Source organism: Chroicocephalus ridibundus, chromosome 6 (assembly GCF_963924245.1).
Source record: "Chroicocephalus ridibundus chromosome 6, bChrRid1.1, whole genome shotgun sequence".
NCBI lineage: Eukaryota > Metazoa > Chordata > Aves > Charadriiformes > Laridae > Chroicocephalus > Chroicocephalus ridibundus.
The window spans coordinates 32,699,915-32,725,911 of NC_086289.1; the positions used below are offsets into that span (position 1 = coordinate 32,699,915).

The following is a 25,997-nucleotide window of genomic DNA, read 5'->3' on the forward strand; positions in this document are numbered from 1 at the left end:
AGGAGATCACGTGCTCCATGGAAGGGCCATCAAGCTACTTGTGCAAAGCCAGTTTTCTGGAGAAGATCTGTGTGTCCCCGGCTGGCTTGTATTAAGGGCTGACAAGGGTTAACAGCGTTTGCTCTCTCCATCTCACCCCCTCCTCCTCACTGTGCATTTCTGTCAAAGACCTGCTCTCTGGCCAGCCACCGATGGGATTAGGCTGCTCCAACAGTCTGGCTGACGCTCTGTGCAGGAATAAAGTCCCGCTGTCTGGAGGCGGCACGCTCCAGTGTGCTTCCCAGCCCTCCAGAAGGAACTCTAGAACTGAAAGAGCAACAAGCGTGACTTTGAAGGTTTCAAAATTATGCAAGTTTAAAACAACCTTTGAAAACACCCCACTTAAGAAAATACCCAAACCCTCTGGTTTTTCTTCTTCTCTTGAAAGACTGCAAGCATTTTAGTTACTATGTCTGTTCAGGAGCCATATGGAAAAATCAGTTCTGTCCTGTTAAACTGGTTGCACAGTTTTGATTTTCATCTCTCTACAGAGATCTGAAAAGTCTATGTTGTTTTATTTTATGCTTTTTCCGGCAAAGAAAGCGAGTGGTCTGGGGAGCATCTGGCCAGGAACACAAGAGGTAAGCAGAGTATTTTTGTGTAATATATTTGCAAGAGTCTGAGAGTATACTGTTTGTGTAATCGAGTAAAATCAGCCTTTAGGATGATGTTCTCTTTGGGATAAGCTGATTATGGGCTGGTTGGTTGCTTGGTTTGTTTGTTTTCCTAGACAAGAAAAGCTGAGCTGCCGTGGTATCAGTGTGGTTTGCAAGATCCTGTAATTTAAGCAGCAGAAAGACTTTTCTTTTTTTTTTTTTTAATCCTCTCCGAAGTGCAGAGCAACTCAGATTCCACTGTCAAAGGTAAAACAAAATATTTGTGGTTATATTTTGAATCTGTAAGCTATAGTTAGACTACAAGAATAACAAAGTGGGAAATAAGTGACTCAGAGTCACAAGGAAAGCTCTGTTATGAGAATATTAAAAGTGGAATTGATGTAATAATCCTAACTGTTCTTTCAACTTGTTCAGATAGTTGTTTACTCTTGCAGCATTCAGCCAGGTACTAAAAATATTACAATGAGGAAGAGAATATCCTAACTTTATTAGGATGTTAAGTAGGACATTCAGATGACCTGGCAGTGATAATTTCAATAACAATCTCACTCATTCTAAAGATGTGCGTTACTTTGGGAATCAGAGATGAAAACAAATTTTGTACATAAAAATCCATGTGTATTCAATACTATGTTTAAATGTACATGATTGAAATGGATTTATAAACGAACTGGTCCTTTCATAAAATTACTCTAATTGTAATGGACAGCAGGTCTGCTGAATTGTAGATATTTTGACTGCTTAAGATGTTCTGCACATTTGCAAGCACCACGAGGAAAAGGCTGACCTCAGAAACGAGTAAAAATTAAAGGATTGAGCCTTTGTCTTTTATGTTGTCTTCTATCATTAGCCAATAATCAGATTTAACTAGGATCTCTCCTCCTTGCTGCTTGTAAGATGCAATAAGCTACTTTTTCCTCAAAAAAGGGATCTTGCTCACAGAGCTCCCTCTGCTTTCCAAATCCCTGAGCTACAGCTGGCACCTGTACTAAAGGTCTATGCCCTTCTTTCTCCTCCCTTTTATGAGCTTCCCACTTTTGCACTTTCCTCTCTTTCTGAAACTGGACGCAGCAGACATAAAAGTTGTAAGGCTAATCAATAACCTCACATATAGTGTCAAAACTGTCAAAATTTCTTGTTCTAACTGGAGTCTCCTATCTGTGTAGCTCTGTGCAATGTCAGCATTTGCAGAGATGATTTTCAGGACTGTTTGTGTACATTTCTTTCATAGATTCACAGATAATAAAGCCCCGTGGCAAAAGGAAGGGGCATACGTGATTTTTTAAAACCTCTTATCAGAGTGAATACAACAGAACTGTTACAGTTCCAGTGAGTGGCAAATGCTGAGATGGGCTGGAAGTGATGCAGATGTGAAAGGGATGGGCAAAACAAAAATCTCAGAATGATTTATCCAACTGCCCTACAGTAATGAAGCCTTTCTCCAAATGAGATACATTAAGACCTTAAAATCTCCTAAGTGTCAGTTTAGGGACTCTTATCCAGGATGCTCCACTTTACATCAGTGCCTTACACTGCTCTGAAAAACTTATTCCAATCCTCTTCTCTAAAACTACCTACAGTCACGATGGATGAAATAAAAACTAAATAGTCCCTGTCAGAGCAGCAGCAGCAGTGTTTGGGATATAGTGACCTCCTGTGAGTTTGAAAGTGACAGTTCCGTTACAAATAACCCAGCCCTGAAATTCAGCAAGTGAACACCATAAACTAGGAAAAACATTTTAAATGTAATTCTCCACTCATTTTGTCAGCAGTAAAAGCTGTGGGTTTTTTATTATAACTGTCTTGTGATATTGCACTTGTGCTACATCGACTATATTTTTCTATAATAAAAGACTTCATAGCAGCTTCTGCCATTAAATCTTTGCAGAGAGATCCTCTGAGAAATATTTCCCTGTGAACTTTAAGCAATTTAGGAAAATGGAGACTGGCACTGTTTGAATGCCTAGCTTGCTGTGATTATGATAAACACCAGGAAAGGCAAAGAAAGAGGGGGTCACTGATTATTTTCTCCCCCAAGACAGCAGTTTCCATTAACTTTTGTCATCCCACTTAGCAGTGTTGAAGATGTCCTGGTTCTGGTTTTACCTGCCTCTCCGTCTTCTCATGGCGGCTTGCTTGTGTCATTCCATAAAAGACCCCACCACCAGTTCCCAACAGAGCTTCAAGACCGATCTCTTCAATTTCTACCACTCCCTGATACTTGCTGATGGCAAGGAAACTACAGTTCACCTGCTGAAGGATATACCTAGAAGGTAAGAGCACATCACTCCCTCCTATTCTCTCATATCTGCCTATGGCACTGGTAGCTGCACACTACCAGTACAAGCCAAGAATTGCTCTGCACCTGCAGAGCTCTACCAGCGTCCACTGAATTCCCAGAGAAATGCCCCGTTGCTGTGGCAGGAGAAAAGCTGCAGGCTCAAGTGTCATTACATTGCCCATAATCTGGAACCACCCTCTGAGATGAAGTTTAGATTCACATCTGCATTTCAGGCAGCTTTCTGTGTGGTGTTTGTCAGAGCAGCAGCAGAGCTGGTACAGAACGGGTGGGCTCCAACAGCAAACAGTCATGTCACATGAACAGCCTGGCTTCAGAACCAGAGACACATCAGCCATCCTACATTCACCGTAAAATACAAGAATTTTACCTAGCAAATTAACTATCCCCAAAATCAATAGAATATCTGCACAGCATTCTTATCTTACCAGAAAAACTTCTGCCAGTGTCCTGCATGCTAAAAGTGTTTTTGTTGAATGGCACTAAAGCTTGCTAAGCTCAAAAGTGCTTCGCATGTGGAAATCCCACAGATTCTTCACTTCTCCAAAATATCTACAAAGTCTTCTGCCATATCTAGATATGTAGGTGATCTAGATATTACAACTGGCACTGCGTCTTGGGGAGCACGGTCTGATCTGCTTGTTTGGGAAGAGATGCACTTCAAGTGCTTTAATATTTGGGCAGTGACCAACACATGCAGATTTTGACAGACACCCGAGCAGAGTGGTCCTGGGGCAGAGAGTGAGCCAGATGGTGCAGACTTGACATGCATTGCACAGAAAGAAACTGGAACATGGCACATGTTATACAATATGACGATGCTCACAAGAGCAAAATGAAGAGCTATCTTTGTTAAAGGCAAATGGGTATTAAAATCTCAGAGAAAAGTGAGTTTTGCTGTGCTTTTGTGGCATAACATTAAGATCGCAATTAGGAAGCAAAAACCCCTTCAGTTTAGCACGATCAGGTAAGGACCTTACAAACCCCAGAGTCACCCAAAGGGGAAACCAAGAGATGACAAGTTCTGGCTTAAAAAGTAAAAGACTCAAGAATGTGTAACTGTTTCCAGTGAAGCTTGACTCTGTCCCAAGTAGCCATATCCTGAAAGTAAGCCAGACCTCTAGGCTGACATGATATGTCCATAATGACTAGGCTTGTTTCACTAATGAACAAAAAAATATCTTGAATTGCCTTCATTTAACTGCAGAGTGAGTGACCCAAGTCCAAACATTTCTGTGTCTGTGTGTAGTCCATATACACCAAAACAACAGAAATAAACAGAAGACCAAAGGAGTGAGACAGGAGGCTGGGCTTTTTAAAGCAGGAATCAAAATCTGACTGAGTAGGCTGATGTCACTTTGTACTGCTCACACAACGCAACCTCTGTCATGAAGGCAAGTTAGAACTGGCCTGGATGAAACTGCCGTTGACATCTGATAACATTCAGGACTGGCTAAAACTATTCTGTTATATCCACTTCATGTCAGACCAGGAAGCCCTAGATGTGCAAGCACAGACAAGGGAGGGCAGGCTCTAGGAGCTTTCACTGAACTCCAGTCAGGAAATCCTGCGAAAAACTGTACCAGATTCCCCAGAGTTAGCCAATGGGTGGTTATCTAGAAGGCAGTCAGTTTAATCACACCCACGACGCAAAAAAAAAAACAGGTAAGTACTGAGATATGATACTCAACTGAAGTATGTTAAAATTCAGTGGGAAAAATATTGCCCTTGGTAAGTGGATAAAATTTCCAGTAAATATTTGTAGATTAGAAAAAAAACACAGCATGTATTCTTCTCACAGCTGAAGTTTTCAGATATTCACCATCCCCTTGTGTTGATGCACCTCAAAGGGCAGCAGTCATTTCTACCCACATCAGAATGGCCGATTACAAGGAGTCTCAGGCAGACTTGAATTTCCTCATGCTTCCCCTCTGTTTTTAAATCCACATTTACAGGTACTACTTTGTTTTGGAGGAAGGCAGAGCCCTTGCACCTTTCACAATAACAGTGACCCCCTGTGACGTTCCCATCGAATGGAGCATACTTGTGCACAAAGCTTCCGCAAGTTTCCTTGGAAAAGCAGCACGAGGTAAGACCTTCAGTCTGCCTAAGCAGAGACAAAGAAAGCCTAAGTTATTCATCAGGAGTTGTGTTACAGGAAATTCCCCACAAGCTTAAACATCTCATGCTTCCCTCTCCTGTAAATTGCCATTGGCTGAAAAGTACATCCCTGTCTCCATGGGTGAAACATGGAGGCCCATGGGATTTTGCCGTCAACTCAAGTAAATCAAGAATTACATGTGGAAAAAGTCTAAATTTAAGGTTAATACTTGGTAACAACCTGGGTCTTGGGGGCTTCACAAGCACAGATGAGCTTCGTAAGCTGTTTGCACTGGACCAAACTTCCCTCTGCTACTTCAGCTTTTTTTCTGTGGCTTTGGCCGCTTGAACCAGTCATTTTGCACCCCACAGGGATGCAGAGAAGATTTAGCCATCTATTTTTCTAGGAATACCCATCTATCATGGCAGTGGGCATTATGCTGCCTTTAGCCTAAGAGGAAATTCCATCCTCTTTCATGATTTTTTCAATTAATTTTTCAAAGTAAAATCTGAAAGCTGCCATTAACAAGTTCTTACCTGTCAGGCAGGTACACCTGACTGAGGAGTTCAAATAATGTTCCTTTGAAGTCATAAATTTTCCTTCTTCAGAGGAGACAATGGCACAACACTAAACCAAAGAAAAGTCCTTTCACAGAAAGTATGAGTCTCCTTGAAGTAAAGTACCCAAAGAGACAGCCATTGGAAGAAGAAAATTGTAGGGACATCAGACACGATACAAGTCAAGCTTTTGCAAGTTGTGGTTTTATAATTATAGTCTTTTTGAAAACAATTCCACAACTGCACTGCTAAAATAAAAGCTACTGAAATTTTATTTTAATAAATTGCCGGTAGCAAAAAGTATTTTTAGGTATAGTTATTGTTTTCAGGAAGAAAATAGGATGTTCCCTGACACATGAACAATAAAACGTATGTGATGTGCTTTATTTCACGTCTGTTAAAGCAAAAGTTACAAGTCTGCTTTTTGCCTGCAGGCGATCATGATACACAAGAGGTCTCAAAATCTCAGAAGGCTTCAAGCATGGTGTCCACCATTTTTAACTACAAGGGAAATTCTGTAGAGACTTACATGGGTATGTCTTCTCATTCTGCCCTTTACATGCTAGAGTTCTTATCCACTGAGCGAGACACACACATTACTGTGTACTTAACAACTGACACAACATCCGGGCACCTCTATCCAGAGCTTCCAATGGACCCACGCATAGATGTTATCGGCATTGGGCATACAACAGTGACTCTGACCTGGAAACATAGTCCCTCTGTCTTGCAACATAGGGAAAACATCCAGTACTGTCTTCTAGTGAATGAAAAGCACAACTATAAGAGCTTATGTGCTGCTGAGACAGCAATCAGATCCTCTGGAATGAAACTGCCACCTACATTAGCTTTGTCTCTCTCCCCGTACCTTCTTGAACCGCAACAGGTGATGATATTGTCCAACAGTGAATTGAGCATCATCAACAGAGTGAGCAGTGGGGAAGTCAGGCAGATATGCATGGGTACCAAGAACACTTACACAGTGCCCAATCTCAGTCCCAGCACTCAGTATTATTTTGATGTTTTTGTTGTCAATCTCCTCACAAACGCCAGCGCTGCTTACACCGGCACATTTGCAAGAACCCTGGAAGAACCTGAACCTAAGGTGATGGAGCTGAAAGATGGGAAAGTGATTCAGGTTGTCCTGGATGGGAAAAAACAGAAATTCTACAGTCTGCAGTACCAGGCAAGGCACAAGAAAATACAATTCACCTTTCAGTTGTGTCGTGGCCAAGTACGGGTTCACATAACAAAAAATGGTAAAACAGTGGCATCAGAAAACGTCTCAGGGCTGAGGTATTTCTCACTGAAGGGAAAGCTGCTGGACACATATTTGGTGCAGCTGAGGTCCACAGAAGAGACTAACTCTTCTGTGAAAGTACAGGTGTCCCCCCATTTCCACAAGCCCTTATTCCCTCTTCTTCCAGAGAGCTTAAAAATTAAGTCCTTCAGTAAGCTGAGGACCTGCAACTCTGTCACCATTGCCTGGCTAGGAACGCAAGAGGAGAGCAAGTACTGTGTGTACAAGAAAAAGATTGAAGAAGATCAGGTCTGGATGGAACTGCGGAGTGCGGACAGGTGCTCTGGACCTGAATCCCGGCACAAGTCAGAGAAAGTGCTGTGCAAGTATTTCTATGATATAAATCTCCAGCGAGCCGTCACCACAGAGACCATCAAAGGGTTGGATGCAGGGACACTTTACTTGTTTGATGTTTATCTCTTCGGGCCATCTGGCATCCCTGTCAGATATCACAGCAAAGTTGTGAAAACCAGAAAAAGATGTTGAAGGTTTTTAAAGAAATGTTTTGAAGTGAGTGAAGGAAGACTTACCAAAATCTATGCCAATCTATGCCATAGCCTGTGCAATTTAAAATATGCCGACTCACAAAAAAATTATGGAGGAAACATCCTAGTTGTCTAGATCGTTATGCTTATTTTTGCATCTTCTCTCCTGCATTATCATCTAATTTTTCCCTCAGCTGCCTCACTCAGACATCAAAAACAGACTTGTGAAACAAATCCATGCACGTGGAAATAAACCACCCACAACAGCACCCATGAGAAAGAGATTGGTTACCTAAAATGCTTCTGAAATCCAATACCGCAGTGATTGGAAATGCCTCTCAAGAAGTACACATCATTATTTTAAAGTCCCAGAGAGTCTTCCACTTTGTGTAACTCCATCAGATGACAAGGAACTGAGAGACCCCACAAGTAAAGCTGCTCTTGAGAAACTGAACCTCCCCACTGCTTGAACAGGAATGGAGACAAAAGGAAATTTAAAAAAAAAAAAAAAGCAGTGGAACTGGTGTAAAGCTCCACACCTTGAGTAAAGCAGGCTGAAATACATCTTCCCTTATTACCTGCATGTTCACTTGGCTTTTATTTCTATAGAGAAACTGTGCTTGGTTAGAAACAGACAAAATTCAGGCCAGGAACTGGCTCTGGATCCAGCTTTTCTGGGGAGTACACAAATACATCGCTGAGCTGCTAGCCAATGAGGAAAGCAGCAAGTAAGGAAACATTGCTGTGGAAAGGAGGTTTTTATCTCTAGTCACTGATATCAAGCCCATGTCTATCACTGTGTGACTCCTGAGTGTAATATGCTCACTCTTTACACCCTTAACCCAGCCTATATCAATGAATGAATTGCTTTAGGAAAAATTAAATGTGGTTTTCCTATTAAATACCATGGAGGGAAAAATATTTGTAGTAAAAATCCTGACAAACACTTTTTTTTTGTTGTCTTGTTTCCTTGATTACCTTCTTTAGATGACGAGACACAGTATAAAAAAAAACTTGAAAAAATTAAAAGTCTTCATAAAAAAAACCCCTTACGCTCAGTTTCAATTATCATCAGAAAATAGTTTGTACATAACCTATTGGCAGGTCTGGAATTTACATATAAAGAGATACAATAGATTCACTGGCCCAGAGGTTGCCAGGGAAACCTTGCCTGCTGTAACTCCTTTTCCGCTACAATTACACTAAGCAAAGATATAAATGATTAATTCCATTACTGTACGTTTCAGAAGTTCGCTTGCAATTCAGGGCCATCAAGGTTCTGGTTTACTCTGAGTAACTACTACCTCCAAGCCCACTTGGAGGCACTTGGTAAGGGCTGAATCAATCCACTGTGCGCACAGAGGACGATATATTTCCTCCTCCAAAGACCTGCCAGCATTGTGCACCCGGTACGGTGCACGCTAGCCATCAGCAGACTCATTAGTCCCAGAAGAAGGGTTCTGGCCTTGCATGGAATCAGCTGCACTATCTGGGCTTTGGCGAGGCTTTCCACTCCTGCAGGCGCTATTCTGGATTGAGCAGTGCCACAGCAGGAGCCGTGTGCTCTGTGACCTCCTCCCCGCACTCTGCGAGCCTGCTGGCTAATTACAGGGGCTGGCAGCTGCGCTGCCTTCTTTCCAAGGCAAGCCTTCTCTTCATTTTGCTCCTGCCAAAAATAGTCTGAGCTCAAAGAGCAACAGAGGTCATCTCTACTTGGAAATCTTAATGTTTTCTTCTGCCTTGCTCCTCAATTTCAGGCATTTATATTCTGGATGAACTTCACTTAGATGCCCTACAAATGACTGTAATAACAACCATAATAATAATAGAGGAGGAACAGGAAGATCTGTTTAACCGCAGATACTATATACTCTTAATCCACTGCCCTTCGCCTGTCAGAGCATTAACCCTTGCTTTTGCCCTCTGTACACAAACGCCACAAAAATGTCACTTGGAAGAGTAAGATACATTGGCACCTTGCCTGATACCAGCGCTTCTACTGAAGAATATCTTTCACAGATATTGGCTTTAGGCTTCTGAACAGAACTGGCTTTAGGCTTCTCAGCAAAACCTTGGTTTAGGGCTGTAGCCAAGAGGTCTGAGGAAGGGGTAGGAGGGGAGTCTGGGAGAAGGCAGAAAGAGAGCTGAGCGGTCGGGGGGATACATAAGCAAAGGCTTGATGGAGCACTAAGTTAACTGACAGTTAATCAGAATCTGGAGGGAAGGAAGTGCAGGTTTCAAGGTCAGCAGATATTTCAGGGGGACTTGGAGAAGAGCCAAGAGATTCTCCTCCTCCCAGCTCCTCTTCCCTCCACCTCTCCCTGGCCATTGCCACATGTCTGAGGCAGAAACCAGTGGGGAGCTCTGAAGGCCACAACTTACTGCTCCTGCAGCCCAAGCTGTGACACAAGCAGAGCAGTGGCTACTGCTGCTGCCGGGAGGGCTGATGCTAGTCCCTTGCTCACAGGAGGAGCTGCCACCTACACATACCAGTCCCCCCATCAGCACACAGGAGGGAGAGCTTGGCTGTAGAGAGGAACATGCTGTTCTGTCAAAACCCATTGCCTCTAATATAAGCAGAGCAGGCAACCTGCCCTCCAGGTAGCAGCCCACTTTGCTTACGTGTGCAGCCAGCCATGGTCTGTAACACAGAATATTCCAGGAAATATTCCTCTACGTTGATCTTTCCACTGTGATTCTGCCTGTGTGCACCAGACTGCAAACCTGTGTTCAGTTCACTCATGCCCGTACCCTGCTTATGCCGTCGGATGCACTGCTTTTTAAGTTGGGTGTCACTTCGCTGACTGCTGTCCTGGGAGTGAAGTGTCAGAGGTTTATCCACAACAAAACCAGAGGTGCTGCGTTACACCATTGCTGCTCTTCCTACCCCTACCAGCTGCTCACGTGTGCAGCTCCCTGTCTTCAGCACTCACAAGCCCTGCTCTTTCAAAGCTGTTTGGCATCTTTCCATCTTCTCTCTCCCTCCCACTTGACTTGTGCTGGCCTACTGCAGTCTGACCATAAGTATTTCCCAAGCCACATTTACCTCTTTTTTCTTCATGTTCTCTGCAGTCTTTCTTGCTGAATTTCTAGGGAAGCTCAGTTCCTTCAGTCCAGCCTGTCCTAAGCTGTCATCAGCTCTTCCCATCTGCTCCCCATCCCCGCTGAGTGTGAGTCACATCGGAAGTGCAGACAGACATCTTCACAGAGAACATTTCAAGAGCAATGTTTTGCTTTTGTGGATCACATAAAGTAAGTCTTCAACATCATTACCGGGCCAAAGTATTTTTCCTGGTGTTCACTAGTGGGTCCCAGCTTTTGTGTGCTTCCAGCTATCGTATCTCAAGCCCTGTCACAGCTGAGATCAAAGCCTGAGGCCATGCATCTCTTCCCAGCATTTTTACAGAATTGCTCCCATTGCTAAGCCATCCTTCCACATGGGAAGTGGTGGTCAGAGGTACCAAAACCAGAAAGGTCAAATAATAAGAGAAAATGGGTTTCATATCCTCGTCTCCTTTCCCTGTCAGCTCAGCCTCACAAATCACCACTTGCATTCTGGAACTGAGGTATAGATATCTGAAACAGTGAAATAATAAAGCACAGGTTTCTAAGTTTGCCATTGTGTATATCCGTAAGCCACAAACCAGTACAGCAAGAGGCTCTTCAGCATCACTTTCCAGTATTTCATACAACTACTATTGCTGGAAACTCTGAAACTTAACTTAAGACAGTAATAATTGCTTGTTTAAGTTCTATGCTTTGAAAGACACTGCTACCTAAAACCAGCGTGGAGGTTTCTGACACTGAGTTCAAGGACTTATGACATTTATGAGTTAATATTTAACTGACATTGAGAATCATCTATTTTGTCATTCCTTTTTCCTTCTGTATTTAACAGCCTATTTATTAATTCCCTGTTACTTTGAGTTTCCTAACAAATGTAAATACTCTCCAAAGTGGACCTGGTAGTCTTTTAGAAATTGTTCCCTATCTGCCCACAAATACATTCAGGGATGCATTCACAGCTTTGAGCAAAATGGTTTGTGGGGTTTTTGTTGTTGTTGTTGTTTGGGTTTGTTTCTTTAATTTCATCTTTGTATCTTTGCATGTTTTTTTCTGGCTAATGCCTTCCCACTTGGAAGACTTGCTTCTAGCTTAAGCAACATGTTAAAAATAGTCTTGCTATTTTGGCCCCAGGTGCTGGACTGAAATCTTGCTCACAAATTGCTTTCAAAGCCAGAAATGATGTATTTGTTTACATGTATACACATCACCCCCACTTTGGGCTTCATTACTATTAGTTGTTGGGTTTTAGCGGGTGGAATTTATGAACCATGGACACTGCAGTTAAAAATCCTGGTCACATGTAGCTTTGCACAAGGCTTAAAATCTGATTTTGAGAATCAAATAATATTAGCACTGACAGCAAGTCCAAACCAGTGACCCCAAAATGCCAAAGGCTTTCAGGTGCTGGGAAAGCAACTGAAGCTCTCTGGCATTTAGAGAAAAATGGATGACTTGGCAGCTGAACACTCATTCATCAATGTAACAAACCCAAGCAAACCAAAATAGATTTAGGATGAATGTGAACAAAAGATGCATGGCTGCTCATCAGTGTTGCCTCTTCCGCACATGCTGAATTGAGAAATCAACAGTGCAGCAAAGTGCAGACAGGTGAATGAGCTTCTCTTGCAAAACAACAGGTATTTCTCAGGCAAGCCTGTCAAGGAATATTGAGAAACAGCATTGTATAAAACAGGTAAATTTACTAGAAGAGGCAAACAATAAGTATGTCACACTCCTGCGTTGCATTCTTCAGCAAAGAAGCATGACATAACTCGAGGATGAGCCCAGAGGATGCTGGGCTAACAACTGCTGCTGGCCTGCGCTGCTGGCGCTCCAGCAGCCAGCACTGCCAGGAGACGGCTGAGCATCCATCCCAGGCAGCACACGAAAGGCCGCGCTGCTGCCAGGCCCGCCAGCACGAGAGGGCACTGTCAGGCCATATGAGAAGCAGGAAGAGCTCACTTGATAAGGCTTATCAGGAGCAAATATTTCGTCAAATTTAACAAGCCAAGCATCTTGCTGATAAGATTATTAAGGCAGAACAGATAGAAGAAAAATCCAAGGAGCTTACGTTTTCTTTTCTTTTAGTCTTTGAAGTGTTCCAAGTTTGGGTTTGGTTTTTTTTTTTCGGTTTTGTTTAAAATTAAAGGACATAAAAAGTGACAGCTAAGGAACAAAAAAAGACAGGCACTTACTGAAAGGACTGTAACACCACAGTGTTCCCAGTGCCCCTGAGAGGTTCAAGACTGCTATCACTGAAGGGACCAAAGCTCCTATGAAACAGAGAAATACAGCGGTGCCAAGGACAATCACAGATTTGATGAGGTTGAAGTGGGGAGTTCAAACACGATCTGCCCAGCAAATTGTGATCCCAGGCAACCCCGACCACTCTGTCTCTTCTCCTGTAGTGCCCTTGCCCTGAGGGAGGTTCTCTGGAACATTACTTTCCCATCTCACTGACAATACTTGGCAGCGACCTACCTCCCATCAGAGCTGGGTGTCCCACCATTACTCTGGGACATGGGCAACATTTCCCAATTTATCAGGGGTTTGTTCTTCAGTGATTTTTGGTCACTGATTTTGTGGCCTCTGCAAGAGGCTGAGGATTTGCTTACAGGGACTAAGAGCCATCCCTGGAAAACTGTATACCCTGTCCTATACCACTTTTGCTCTGGGAAAAGTTCTCTGCAATGCTGCTCCTTGACCTCAAACTTACGAAAGCATTTGAACAAGTCCCTGGCTGACAGGAGAGCAGATCGAGGAGATCCGCACCAGAGCGTGCTGTTTCTTTTTGCAGGTAGTGGTATCAGTGACACAGGAGAGGCTCCGAGAAGGTGACCTGGCAGCTCAGTTTAAAAGGCTTGTTTCAGACTCCTATGGTAATTTGCTCTGAAAGCAGACCACAGCAAGACACGAGACCTTCAGAGGCCAGGGTGGGAGCAGAAGAAAAGCATGAAGAATCTGAAGGTAATGAAGTAAAATTTGAGTTTGTTAGAAGCTTCTAAGGAAAGAAAAGGGCCCAGCCTGGATCCACATTTTGCATCTGGCTCCCATTTTTGTAATTTACCTACTACTCAGGAAGCCTTTTTGCCTGGGCAGGGATTCCTCCAGAATGACATTCATTTTCAGCAGGGCTCTGCAGAAGCCCTGATCGAGGCTGCCAGTGGGATACGTCAGTCCTGGCCCTTCCTGCAGCATTTTCCAGGCAACAGCACCACAGCGATAACTGTGATACCAATCACTTTTTCATTCTCTTTCCAGCAAAAGGAAGATTGTGCTTGATTGAGCTTCACTATTGATTCGTTTCTGTCTCCGAGATTCAGTGCCAGTGTGTACACCCACTAAGCCCTTAGTGTTCCTGTAGCTCGTGACTCACACAATGAGGAGAGCTCAGCATGCAGCGTATTGTCTGTACCGAGACTGTGACTCTAAGGAAATGCTCAATCTCTAAGTCTCCTTTAGAGCCTCTGAAAATGCCTACACAGAGCACACTCTTAAGATAATGTGCTGTAAGACCTGGATTTCAAATCTAACAGATCAGCTACATAAAAACCCACAAAACCGAAACAGGAACTTGAAGCAAATAGGCAACACCTAGCTCTTCTGCTTTTCATTTTCTTTTGGGAGGCCTAGGTCAAAACCAGCCTGGCAACACTCAAAGCAGTACGGCATGGCTAAGGTAGTACCATTGTTGAGAAAAACATCCAATTTAAAGATAGAAAGTACCAGTGTAGGCCCCTATACTTTCTGTGGAGGCCTGAGGAGCCTGGCAATGGCTTTAAACAGGTTCAATGCATCTCCACTATGAGCTTAGGGCATGATCTGTCTCTTCCAAGGCCACAGACATAATAACTAGAAAGTCTGTCAGCTATTTGAGTGGTTCTCTCAGTTACAGGGGGTGAAGAAAAGCAACTTTCCCGCCATGTCCCAGTGGAGAGTTTCACAGGTGTACCCCTGAGTAGCACAGCAGCAACTCGATGGTTTCCCAGGCCTCACCAGTGAGGTAAGGAGGATTCAAGGCCACTGAGGATGAGTGCCATCTGGTTGGAAAATTATTTAAAATCAACACTTCCGATTGCAAATAACTGACAACTTTATGATATACTAAGTACATTTGTAAGATGTAGAAGTGGGAATCTGTATCTTCATTTTCATAAAACCTGTGCTGCAAACAACTGTATATGAATTTGTACAGATATCAAGTCATCCCTGAACAATGTGTGCTCTAGGCACTACTAAGGAAGGGAGCTGGAGTTCTCTCCACACACTCACAAGGCTCCTTAACAAATCCTTGCTTTCAAACCCCATTGAACTTGTCTTGGAAGAAATTAGCCATGAGCACAGACTGGAAAAACTTGCCAAAAAATGTAACTCAGAAGATGTTTCAGAAATGAAAAAAGTACAAAGGAGACTGAAGAGAGTGGATGGGTCAGAGTTGAGTTTCCCATAATTTCAGGAACTAACAAAGCTACCAAGAACACGCACGGCATTGCTGCCTCTCACTGTTTCCAGAATGCTTGCAATATTGTTATAAAATTAGTCCTGTGGGACAAGCAGAACCATTGCTATTCACTGCAGCTGTGCCAAGGGTTCATCATCTCCTAATGCTTCACCCACTGACCCCCTAAAATTAGGGAGTTAATTCCTTACTTCACCTTTTCCCATTCTTGATACATAAAAAGTAGTTGTATGCATGAGCTACGTGGCTTAGCAGTATCTCGATGTCATGATTGGAGACCAGTTTCATGATTTTTAAGCATTTGGAGTTGGCAGTACCCACGACTATGGATTGTCAGCTGCATATTCGTGAAGGACCATGAGAGCAGGAACAGTTTGCTTATGATGACAATAGAGAGGCCTCTGGATGCTTTACTGTATACAGTGGAAAGTTTTAATTTGGAAGATCCTTTGCCCTTTTTTCATACAGAAGAATCCCAACCAACGAGGGGATGAATATTTAGCACTACTTTCAGCGACCAGTGCCTTTGAGGACAACAATACACCCACTGAGGATTCCTTTCTTTATCTACAACTCAAAGAAGGAAACACAATTTTATTATTGGGTTGGCCTAAAAAAAATTCCAAAGATTTGTATTCAGGCAGTTAGTTTCATAAGTGGGCCAAAACCTCTGGTTTTGTCATGTGGCACAGTCCTCTGAAAGCCAGATTTCCAAAAGCACGTAGTGCCAATTTCTCAGCTTAGACTGAGAACCCACAAATTGGCTAGGCCATCATAAGTGCTTTGCACATATTATCTCCTATTGGGACAAAATCTTTTAAAAATCTGTCCGTAACTCAATGAAACCACAACAGTTACATCTGCAAACAATTTGGCCCAAAATATTTTCCTCCCTAGTCTTGCTTATACAAAGGAAAAGCTACTTTTATAGCAACTACTTTATCCATGTTCTTCACATGTACTGATGCTCAACTTTCTCAAATACCTGGGAGAAAGAAGGTGGTGTTTTTTCCTCCCAGAATAGAATTTAATTAGCTACAAAAGAAAACGGTAACTTCTAACCCCAAAATACAACTATTCTACAGCTAAAAAGCATACGGTTTCACTTTGAAATTAAACTTCTCTAAAAGTGATATCAGAACTCCTATTCATGCAAATAGTTTTTGTTTGCAAGGGTAGTTATTCTTGAAGAAAGAACTTGAAGATGGAATTGAAATGTGATTCAGAACATGAAAAAACCCACCGTAAATCTATAGTTCAAAACAGGACATCAGAGAGGAAATCAGCAGCTCACATTGTGTTATGCACAGTTAGCTCTGACTAGAGTAACTGACAATTACATTATTTAATAACCTTTTGAGAAATTGGCAGCAAACCTAATATTTCAGCTATTTGGATAAAACTGTTCCTCGTCTCTAGGGTGTTGCTGTTTACTTGCCTCAAGTCTATTACTTTCATCTTAACCAGGTATTCAGAAAATGCGTGATAGCAGAATTGATCAGTCAAAACATACTGAACATTCTTTTCCAGAGGATTGAGAAATAATTCCTTTAAGTATTTCTTTTGCAACATCCTTTGGCTACACTGTCCCTCCCACTAGCTTCTTATAAGCATAAAGAATTACATCTATTATTGTCCCACTACAGTTTCTTTCTCTACAGGCTTTAGCAAAACTTTCATACACACTTTTACTTCATTTACAGCCGGAAGTTACTTTCTCCCCCCATAATAATACAGTTCCCCACGCGATCCCCAAGAAAAGTATGTAAATTGTCACAGCAAGGCACAATGACATCCAATGTTAAAATTGTAAATGTGCTTGCGTCCCACTGCTAACGTGTGTTTAAAGGTAAGCAAATGGAATATGAAAAATAATGGAAATACCAAATCTTAAGTCCATGAGAGGAAGGAAACTATAAAGAATTACCCACAGCCTTCACACAGGAAGGAGCAGATCCATGTCTCTTAAGGTTTACTTTGGGCAGGTAAAGAGACTGGCTTCCAGGCTATAACTCATCTACAAGAACCTGACCTCCTCCAAGTGTCTCACCAGACTTTGCAGCGTTTCTCGATCTGTTTTGGCTTACAGCCTCTCTCACTTTGTACCATCCCTCAGCTGCTGCAGAGGGTCCCTTCACACATCCTCCAGCACACTGTCTGCCCTGCAGAGCGCATTGAATGTAGAGCTACCAACTGTGCAGATAGCACAACTGCTCTGAAACACTCAGAGGTTATGAAGATGGTGTAAAATGAGTGGCCTTATTGCCACGCATCCATGCTATGTTCCCCATGTTCAGAGAGGCATCCTTCTGCTTGCTGGAAATCACACAGGACCAGAAAATCACAGCATTGTGGCAAGAATTCAGGAAAAAAATAAGCTAGACACAAACCTAGGATCCTGTCCTGGTTTCAGTTGGGATAGAGTTAATGTTCTTCCTAGTAGCTGCTGTGGTTTAGATTTAGTATGAGAATAATTTTGATAACACATATTGGTTTAGTGGTTGCTAAGTGATGTTTATATTAAGTCAAGGACTTTTTCAGCCTCCCATAGAAGCTGAGAGGGAGCATAGACAGGAGCAGCTGGCCAAAGGAATATTCCATGGCATAGACGTCATACTCAGTATATAACTAGTGGGTGTCCAGGGGACAGGAATCTGCAATCACTGCTCAGGACAGGCTGGGTAATTGATCACTGGGTGGTAAGAGCAACCATATTGCATCACTTTATTTTGTATATTCTTTTACCATTATTTTCCCTCTTCCATTGCTTCTATTAAGCTGCCTATCTAAACCCATGAGGTTTTGGGTTCCCCGCCTCCCCTTTTTCCTCCCTCTTCTCCCTACCCTGTCAGGGAATGTGGGGGAAAATTGAGTGAACAGCAGCGGGTCCTAGTTGCTGGCTGGGGTTAAACCACAACAGATCCCTATCTGAATTTTGTATTCCCAATAGAATAAGGGTGAACAGCACACTGTGTTTTTCATTTGGCCTTTTACAGAATTATGGGTTATTTTCAGAATGCAGCTTTGATTTCAGTCCTGGTTGGTTTGGTTCAGGCTCATATCCAAACCGTTTAAAAACCAGTTCAGTTCAAACAGTTAAAGGAAGTAGTATAGGGTTTACTGTACTTTTTCCTTTAACAGTGAAATATTTTGACTGGAATCAATTTGAGTCAGGAGCTATATTTTTTTTATTATACATATATTCATGCCTCAGCACTGATCCTGATGGACCTAAGTGCAATAATAAATGTGGGTACCCACTCTTTAGTCTCACTTTAAAGTAATTGAATAATTTTACCACTAGGTGGCACCAGAGAACATTTTAGCATTAATACGAAGGACCACTGGAACTGAAATCTGGAATAGCCTTAAAGCAGATGTAGCGACTAAATGAAAAAAAAAAATAGTCATCTTTGCTATGCATATGAGCACTTTAATTACTTGACTCTAAGGATAGCTTTACACAGCTTATCAGAATGCAAGTTACAGCTAAAGCCATGATTTCTTTATTAGCAAATTTTTTGTATTCTTAATCACACATGACAATTATTTAATGTGAAATTGCCATACAGTTTGATTTAACTGAGATGAATGGCTTTGTAGTGTTTTATTTGTCTTACTGAAAAGACAAATACGGCTCTGCCCAGGCAATTCCAAATGTAGGCTATTAAAAAAGCCCCTTTCAAGAGTCCCTGTGCATATGTGGTACAATTCCAGCTAGGTCTATGAATAATTTACCAGCTAATAAGCTCGTTTCTGTTTATTAAATAATACTCTTAAGAATACTAAGGCAGGACGTAAGCAGTAGCCATATGTTTCTTCTCAAATTCCAGCTAGACAAATGACCTGAAAATTGCTGTTGCAAGAACTTCTAAAACATATGGCTAAGTACAGGGAATTTGTTAACTTCTTTTGTCAGATCCAAGAGTTTCCAATTATCAACAAAAGATGGCATACCAACCCAATTACTCCTGATATATTCCAGTCAAGACAGATTCCAAGTAACCATAGCTGTGTGGGCGTATGTGGTTTGAAATAACAGGAATCACTGAAAATTTAGTGTAAATAGAAAAAGAAGTAGACTTTCTACATATCACATCCAGACAAATGCGTCCCAGTGTGCTGAATGTGCTTTCAACAGGAAGCAGGAATTTTTAGGCATTCTACCAATGCTGATTTCAAGCCATCATAAACTATTAGAGGTACGTTTACTTTCCAGCACTACAGAAAACTCCTGCAACAGCTTATTTATTTCATTTGTCAGAGTGGGGAAAAAAGACATGTTTCTTACATAAGATAACAAAAATGTACCAAATCATTTTCAAGTTTTTTTTTAATTATAAATTGCAGATTGCTTTTTAATGCAATATCCTTGTAATGCTGGATAAACACGAGGCTACAATTAACAGACAGAACACTGGCACATTGTTGATACATCTGACTAAGCAACTGAGTCCAGTCCCATGTTCTTACTCGCAGGGGCACTCAGACCCAAACTCTGTAAACACAATGTCTTTTCATACCATGCCTTGCCCAAAGAATCTCTAGACATTATACTTCACAGCAAGTTGGAAAAATAAGGATATATTCACAACAATGAACCAGAATTCATAGAACCGCTAAGGAAAAAAACATGAGGAACACATTTGTAAACTAAACAATATTTCATATTCATACTGTAAAATTTATTACATCATCTTAAAAGCTACATAAACTGTCAAGGATTATTCCCACTGTACTATGTCAGTGTGTAAATCCAGGTCAGTGACAGTATGTTCTTCACTAAGTATTTTTCTGGGTTAATTTTTGTTTTAATCACGCATTCATCTTGCAAGGAAGATGAAGGTCCACAGGTCACTTCGTGCTGCATTTCTATTTGAATTCAGCACGTTGAAAGCCACTGCTTTGGTCCTTTATATTTAGCTTCCAGCTACTGCAACTGTTCTGAGGTTTGAGCCATGGGTGGTAGCAAAACATACTAAATGACAATTATTCATAAGCAAGCCAATTACTGAGATGCTTGCCTTTTTATCAGTCACAGCCCTGCAGTCACTTCTCAGGCATCCACCCCCTTGGGTCAAGTCCTTCAATCCCTACCAGAACAGAATTCACTTACTACCCTACAGACCTCTGGCTTTGCTCTAGTGGGATACAGCCTGACTAAAGGCTGCAGGAATATTCCTAATGGGCCACCTGCTGAGGAAAAAGCCTGACAAATCATGCTACTGGTGAAGCGAGGGGTAAAAGCCCCACAAAGTCTGAGCACCTCCTCATCTTCCTTAAGATTTCCAGTCATACAAGTTGATCATGAGGGACACTGGTCCGTTCCAACCAAAGTAAATAAAATTCATAGAAAATGATCCCCCAACTACTCAGACCAGACTAAACATTAAAATAACTGCATGTTTTTAGGAGTATAGACATGCAGTCTTTTCCTATAGCTCAGTTTTCACTTTCATGAGACTGAAAATCACTAATCCAACTAAACCTTCATTTATTGTGTTGACTTTAAGAGTAGTACCTGAGCTATTAGTGTAAAAAACAGACATATTTTTTAAAACACAACTCTGGTCTAATTAATGCGTCGTGAGGAAGAAAAAAAAATAAAGAGTTGAAGAATCACATTTCACACCTGCCTAAAGTTATCTTTAACTACAGTAGGAAGATTAAAAAGAACCTAAAGATCATTACAAAATTTCCTACCTCCGTGCTATCTGAGTGTAGATGACTGATGTATTTATCCCAAACACAAGATAAAAACTAAACTGTTGTTCCTTATCAGAGCAAATAATATCTGGCACTGTTCTTAGGAATTTCCAATATTAACCCACCTGTAAACCAAAGAAAACATTTTCTCATAGTTCAGGAATCACAACGCCATGGCAGCTCATTTGTAAGACATAGGAATGTTGCTTGTGAAACTAGATCTGGTATGAGCACATGGAGGTTTTTTCAATGATTAGCTATTGTTTTATCAGCTCCATGATGCAAAAACATGAGTTTTCACCAGAATGTTAATGGTATCTAGCCAGCAACGCTTCATCATCACCAGCAGAATATTAGTAGTCAATAGGTTTTCCTAAGTGTCCTTATACATCTTTTTCCCTACTAAAATGTGGAAAAGTATTCAGAACACTGTGCCATGAATCAAAATACCTACCTCTAAGTCAGCAACAATCCACCTGCCAAAACACTAGTCCGACTGCACAATATGCTTCACTTGTCAAACTTGGGCTTTCAGACTTGCATATAGCCAAACACGTATTTTTATCTCCTCCTTTTTGTACTATTAATTTTGTTGGGGATTGTGCTTTCTCCCTGAAGCACATTGTTTCACATGCCGTAGCTTGAAGTATGTGACTCCATTCCAGCAACACACTTAAGCAGACACATTAATAGAATCACATAAGTAAGCCTATTGATTTTGCTGAACCTATTTGTACACATAAAGCCAGGCTTAAGCACCACAGTGACTGACGGCCTTTCTTTATAATCTTATATGTCGTCTAGAATCATCTAGCTATTTTAATTTCAAGAAATGTACATGCAATCGATCAGCTTTAGCTATTTCAGAATACTTATGTCCATGTTTTTTGCAGTATTTGCTAAACATTGATACTGTGGTACCACAGAGTGCTTACCCCAGTGATCTGAATCCTGCTCACTCCCCCCTCCTGAGGGACAGGATATTACAGGTGAGACTGTTGACTACTACACTCTCAAGAGGGAGTCAAGAAGCCTGTTCTTCTACATCAATGTTCAGCATCACTCCAGTAAGTGGACATCCACCGATAGATTATTTGTCTGTTGTACTGTATTTCTGGACTGTTTCTACATATAAGTGATTCTGCATCTTTCATCTGCTCTCACCTCAAGACCTACACGCCCTTTGCCACTCCAGCATAATTCAGCTTGTTTCACAAAATGAGTTCAGGAAGAGTACAGATTAGTTAAGTGAGCTTCATTTAGTGCACACAGCATCTGTGCAGAAGCCCTCATATTGCAATATTACATCTCAAATGAGAGCCTCCTATCTCCCTGCTTTCTTACATCACTCTCAAATTATACTGCTCTTTGCTAACTCCACCAGCTCTTTCTTGCACGTGATGGCTGTATGGAAGGGCACCGCTCTTGTTAGCTGGCGTCACTGCTGCACCTCAAGATTAATTTGGTTCAATGTCTCAGCCAGTGGTTTTGACTGATATTAAAAGATTTGTTTATTTTAAATACCCCGACAGTCAGATAAGACACACTCAGTCCATTTTAGTATAAAATGCATAACATTCTTAGAGCAAAATGTGCAAAACTCCCACAACTATTTAAGTTAATAATTAAAAGGCCTTCCCCTAGGGTTAACCAAGTCAAGTTAGCGATTCATCACATTTAAAAGTGCACATACTAGGACAAAAAAGGAATGGAAGACTGTTTAATTATTTTGCATTTCATCCATGCATAGCTCCATATTATAACTGCATACAGAAGTGCAATATGCATCCAGGGAAGTAAAATATTGCTACGTACTTTGGTAGTTGTGACAAAGTGCAGTAAGCCACATACCTTGAAGCCATCCAAGCCTCTCAGTGCCCCTCAGATTGCAAGACATACCTGCATATCTGAAACTACTCTGGCGACTGCACCAGCTCAAGCACTATGACATTCGCTCAGAACATAGGCAGATTTGTATATGTAAAAATACATTTGCAAAGTTACTTGTACTTTATACCTCCTGTATGGTCCATGGTAACTTGTGATGGGTAGTCCTAGACAGTCACTACTCCAAACGATGCCTGAAAAGGTTTCGTTTGGATTAATCCCAATGTTGTTCACAGCTTTGCAGAAAAACTAGACTATAGAAGGCAGCAGTAAGTGGAAAAGACATTTCCAGAGGGCACAAAAAGAAATTAGGTTCTTGTTTCCTACTGTAAATATTTAAGTCAACTGCCTAATTCCATCAGTTTTCTGAGAAAGTTATTTTTTTAATGTACTCACCTACACCAACTAAGTCCAGAAAGACAATAATCCCAGCAGTCTCCAGTTTAGCATTTTTAGAGAGCAGATCTTTCTCTTCTGCTGCCAGAAAATTGCTCAGCAGAAAAACAATGTTAGTGTGGTCAACCTTACAAAAGATGACTATTTACTTGATACCAGTCGATTGTAACATGTAGCTCCAGGGGAGAGACTAGTTGCTGCCTCCATTAGACAATAAACAGTGCTTTCATGCCAAACCTAACTCTGTCCCCATGCCCCCCATCTATAGTAATCAAAGCATTATGCAGAACAAGAGAAAAGAAGCAGCTCCAGTTACCACAGTAGAAGAGCCATGCAAGACATCAGGGACCATCTTTTTTTTAAAAAAAAGAAGCCATGAATCACAGTCCTCAGAAAAAAAGTGAGACATAAAAAGAATACAAGAGTGCAGCAACAAATCCAAAATGAGAAAAAAAGTGGGAAACTGGAAAGATAAAGATGATACTAGAACAAATTATTAGTAAGTGATTTTTGAACAAATAGGGCATAGAGCATGGCCAGATTTGTCAACAATATCATAGCTTCAACTAGCAGATGTAGGGTATATTAACAGTAAAATAAGCCTTTAACAAAATTGCACATAACATCCTTATAAGTAAACTAGAAAATTGTGGTCTGGACTATTTCTAGAATAAGAGCATACAACAGTTTGAAAGGCAAATTCAGAAAAAATCCTCAGTATATGATTCTATTTTCTTATGTGAAATAGACAGAATTAAAGTGGAAGGTCATTAAACCCAACCAAAGCAGGGCCAATTAGATCAGGTTGCTGACAGCCTTGTCCAGTCAAGTTCTGGTACCTCCAAGGATGGAAATCCCACAGTGTCCCTGTGCAACCTGTTCCAATATCTGCCCACCCTTAAGGTGATCATGTTCTAAGTAAGATCTGATCAGGACTTTGTGTGCTAACCTGTGTCCACATCCTGTCATCAACTGACTGCTCCTTTAAAAGAATAAAAAAGAATGGCTATCAATCAGGCAACGGTGCTGTCTGCAGCCACAGTAACACTGAGATTGTGCTGAGGGCAACACCAACTGTTCCAGAAAAATACTGTTAAATTAATTGTTTGTGTTGGGAAATAAATACTAAGTTACTTAAACTATTTTTCAGATGAATGCTATGTCAACATACAACCTTAGTTTATTACAGTGGAAGCCCAGGTTTGGCTTAACTATTTGTAGCTCATTCATGCAGGAAGATAGCAAGCATTCCTACATAATTAGTCTTGCTAGTAATTGTGTTTAGAGGTTTTTAGTTTTGTTTAAGAGCAATACAAACGTTAGCCCAGAAATCATCAAAATACAGGGTATTTTGAAAGTAACATTTTACATTTTAAAAATTATATTATCAGCAAATTGAGTGTCAGTTACTTATTAGGCAAACTAAAAAACATGCTTCACAGTACTGCCAAAGAGTATTTGTTACACTAAGGCCTTTGGATCAAATCTTTATCTGTTACATGTGCAAATTAATTTACTCCAACATGTCTGTGTAAAAGTGTCCAAGAGCAAAATGTATTCCTTCATGTCCACTGGAGTTCTTGGCCATTTACAGTCACTAACCTGATAAAACACTATTACAGACTTGTTTTAGGAATGTAATTCAGTCATTTCAGTGCTTCCTGTCTCTGCCTCTGTGGGCTAGTAAACTTGACTTCAACAGTTTGGTTACATTAACCTAGCTTTTCTTGCCATTACTATGATGTTTTTCTTTCTTCTGAGTACTGTGAGTCATTTCCTTCAATCTTTGCTGGTTTGGCTGCAGTCTTTAGGATAGTAGGAACTGCCAATGCTCCTCTTCCACTTCTGGTTTTAATTCCACTGTGTGCTAGAACCATTTCTCTATTACATTGGTTTTATCTAAGGTATTTTTGTTGAAATAATTAGATTTTCACCTGATGTAAAATCATCAAAGTTCAGCTGTCAGCATAGCTTCCTTGAAGCCATACAAGTTTACGCTTGTTGAGGGTCCAAGCCCTATGTTCTATTACCATTCTGATAATGCTCTTGCAAATGCCTACCTGTTTCCCATGTGTTTAGAAACATGGCTGTACCACTCCATTCCGCCATTCCTCACTTTAGACTGAAGGAATAAAGGGAAAGAAATCTTTAGCCCTAAACATGTAAAGTCTTATGATGCATTTTGATGGCTCAGGTAGCCAAGTATGTATTCCTAAGCCTCGGTCAGGGAAAAACACACAACAAGAGAAACAAGAATATCAATACATGAAGACTTTGACCTGAACACAAACAATTTTTTTTTATTATTCATCTGTTCCCCTTACTGGATCACACACAGAACTCAAGCCAACCCTTAATAAATAAATCCAGATGGAGAATACAGGTTTCCTGAAAGACACAGCTCAAGATGGTCCAGAAAAGACCAGACAAGGGTGGTTTGCATCCTCTTTGAGCCTCTTGGGCTCAAGACTGTTACCATTACTGAAACGGTTCTTGTTTATAGAGGACTTTAAAAGACCCCATAAAAGTATAAGATACCAAATGGCATTCCACAGTAAGTATCTGCTCCACTAAAGCATTACACAGATAAAGAAGAGAAAAAAAGATGACTGCTGAGACTACCTTTGTATAAGGCCAATATACGGACCAATAGGGTACTCTGGCCTGTAGTAACCTTCCCACTAGCACCAACAGGAAAGGTACACATTTCTAGTGCCACAGGAGCCAGCTGTAGCTGCAAAGCCAGGCTTGCTCCTCCTCCTGCCCACCATCCCCAACCATTTAGATCATGGCTGCATGGAAGCTAGTCTCTTCCCAGACATGGCCCATGTTTAATATGTGCATTAAAATAAACTAGTTTTACCAAAAATTTAATCACGCAATAGGTCCTTGCCTCGTTAGACCAAACACCCCAAAAAAGGAAGAAGTCTTCGCCTCTCTGATTCCTAAATTAGATATTTAAATGATCAAATTATACAGCATATAATAAAGCACAAGATCTGAAAGAGAAGAAAACAGGACTGTTCTCATACGTCCTTACAATGCAATTTGTACAGCTTGGCTACTGCTTTAGGCTATATTTAAC

General features: G+C 41.2%; 1 protein-coding gene and 1 long non-coding RNA gene across 14 annotated transcripts in view; one reads left to right on the top strand and one right to left on the bottom strand.

The window, feature by feature from the left end:
* LOC134517284 (uncharacterized) overlaps positions 1–25,997 on the bottom strand; it is an 81,973-nt gene that overhangs the window by 47,888 nt on the left and 8,088 nt on the right. The gene's annotated exons all lie outside the window — the stretch shown is intronic.
* Positions 330–8,234, top strand: LOC134517372 (protein NDNF-like). The gene is made up of 4 exons (XM_063338789.1): positions 330–620; positions 2,734–2,929; positions 4,911–5,044; positions 6,048–8,234. Exons 2-4 carry the CDS (start codon positions 2,742–2,744, stop codon positions 7,397–7,399), a joined length of 1,674 nt encoding a protein of 557 aa, XP_063194859.1. The 5' UTR covers positions 330–620; positions 2,734–2,741; the 3' UTR covers positions 7,400–8,234.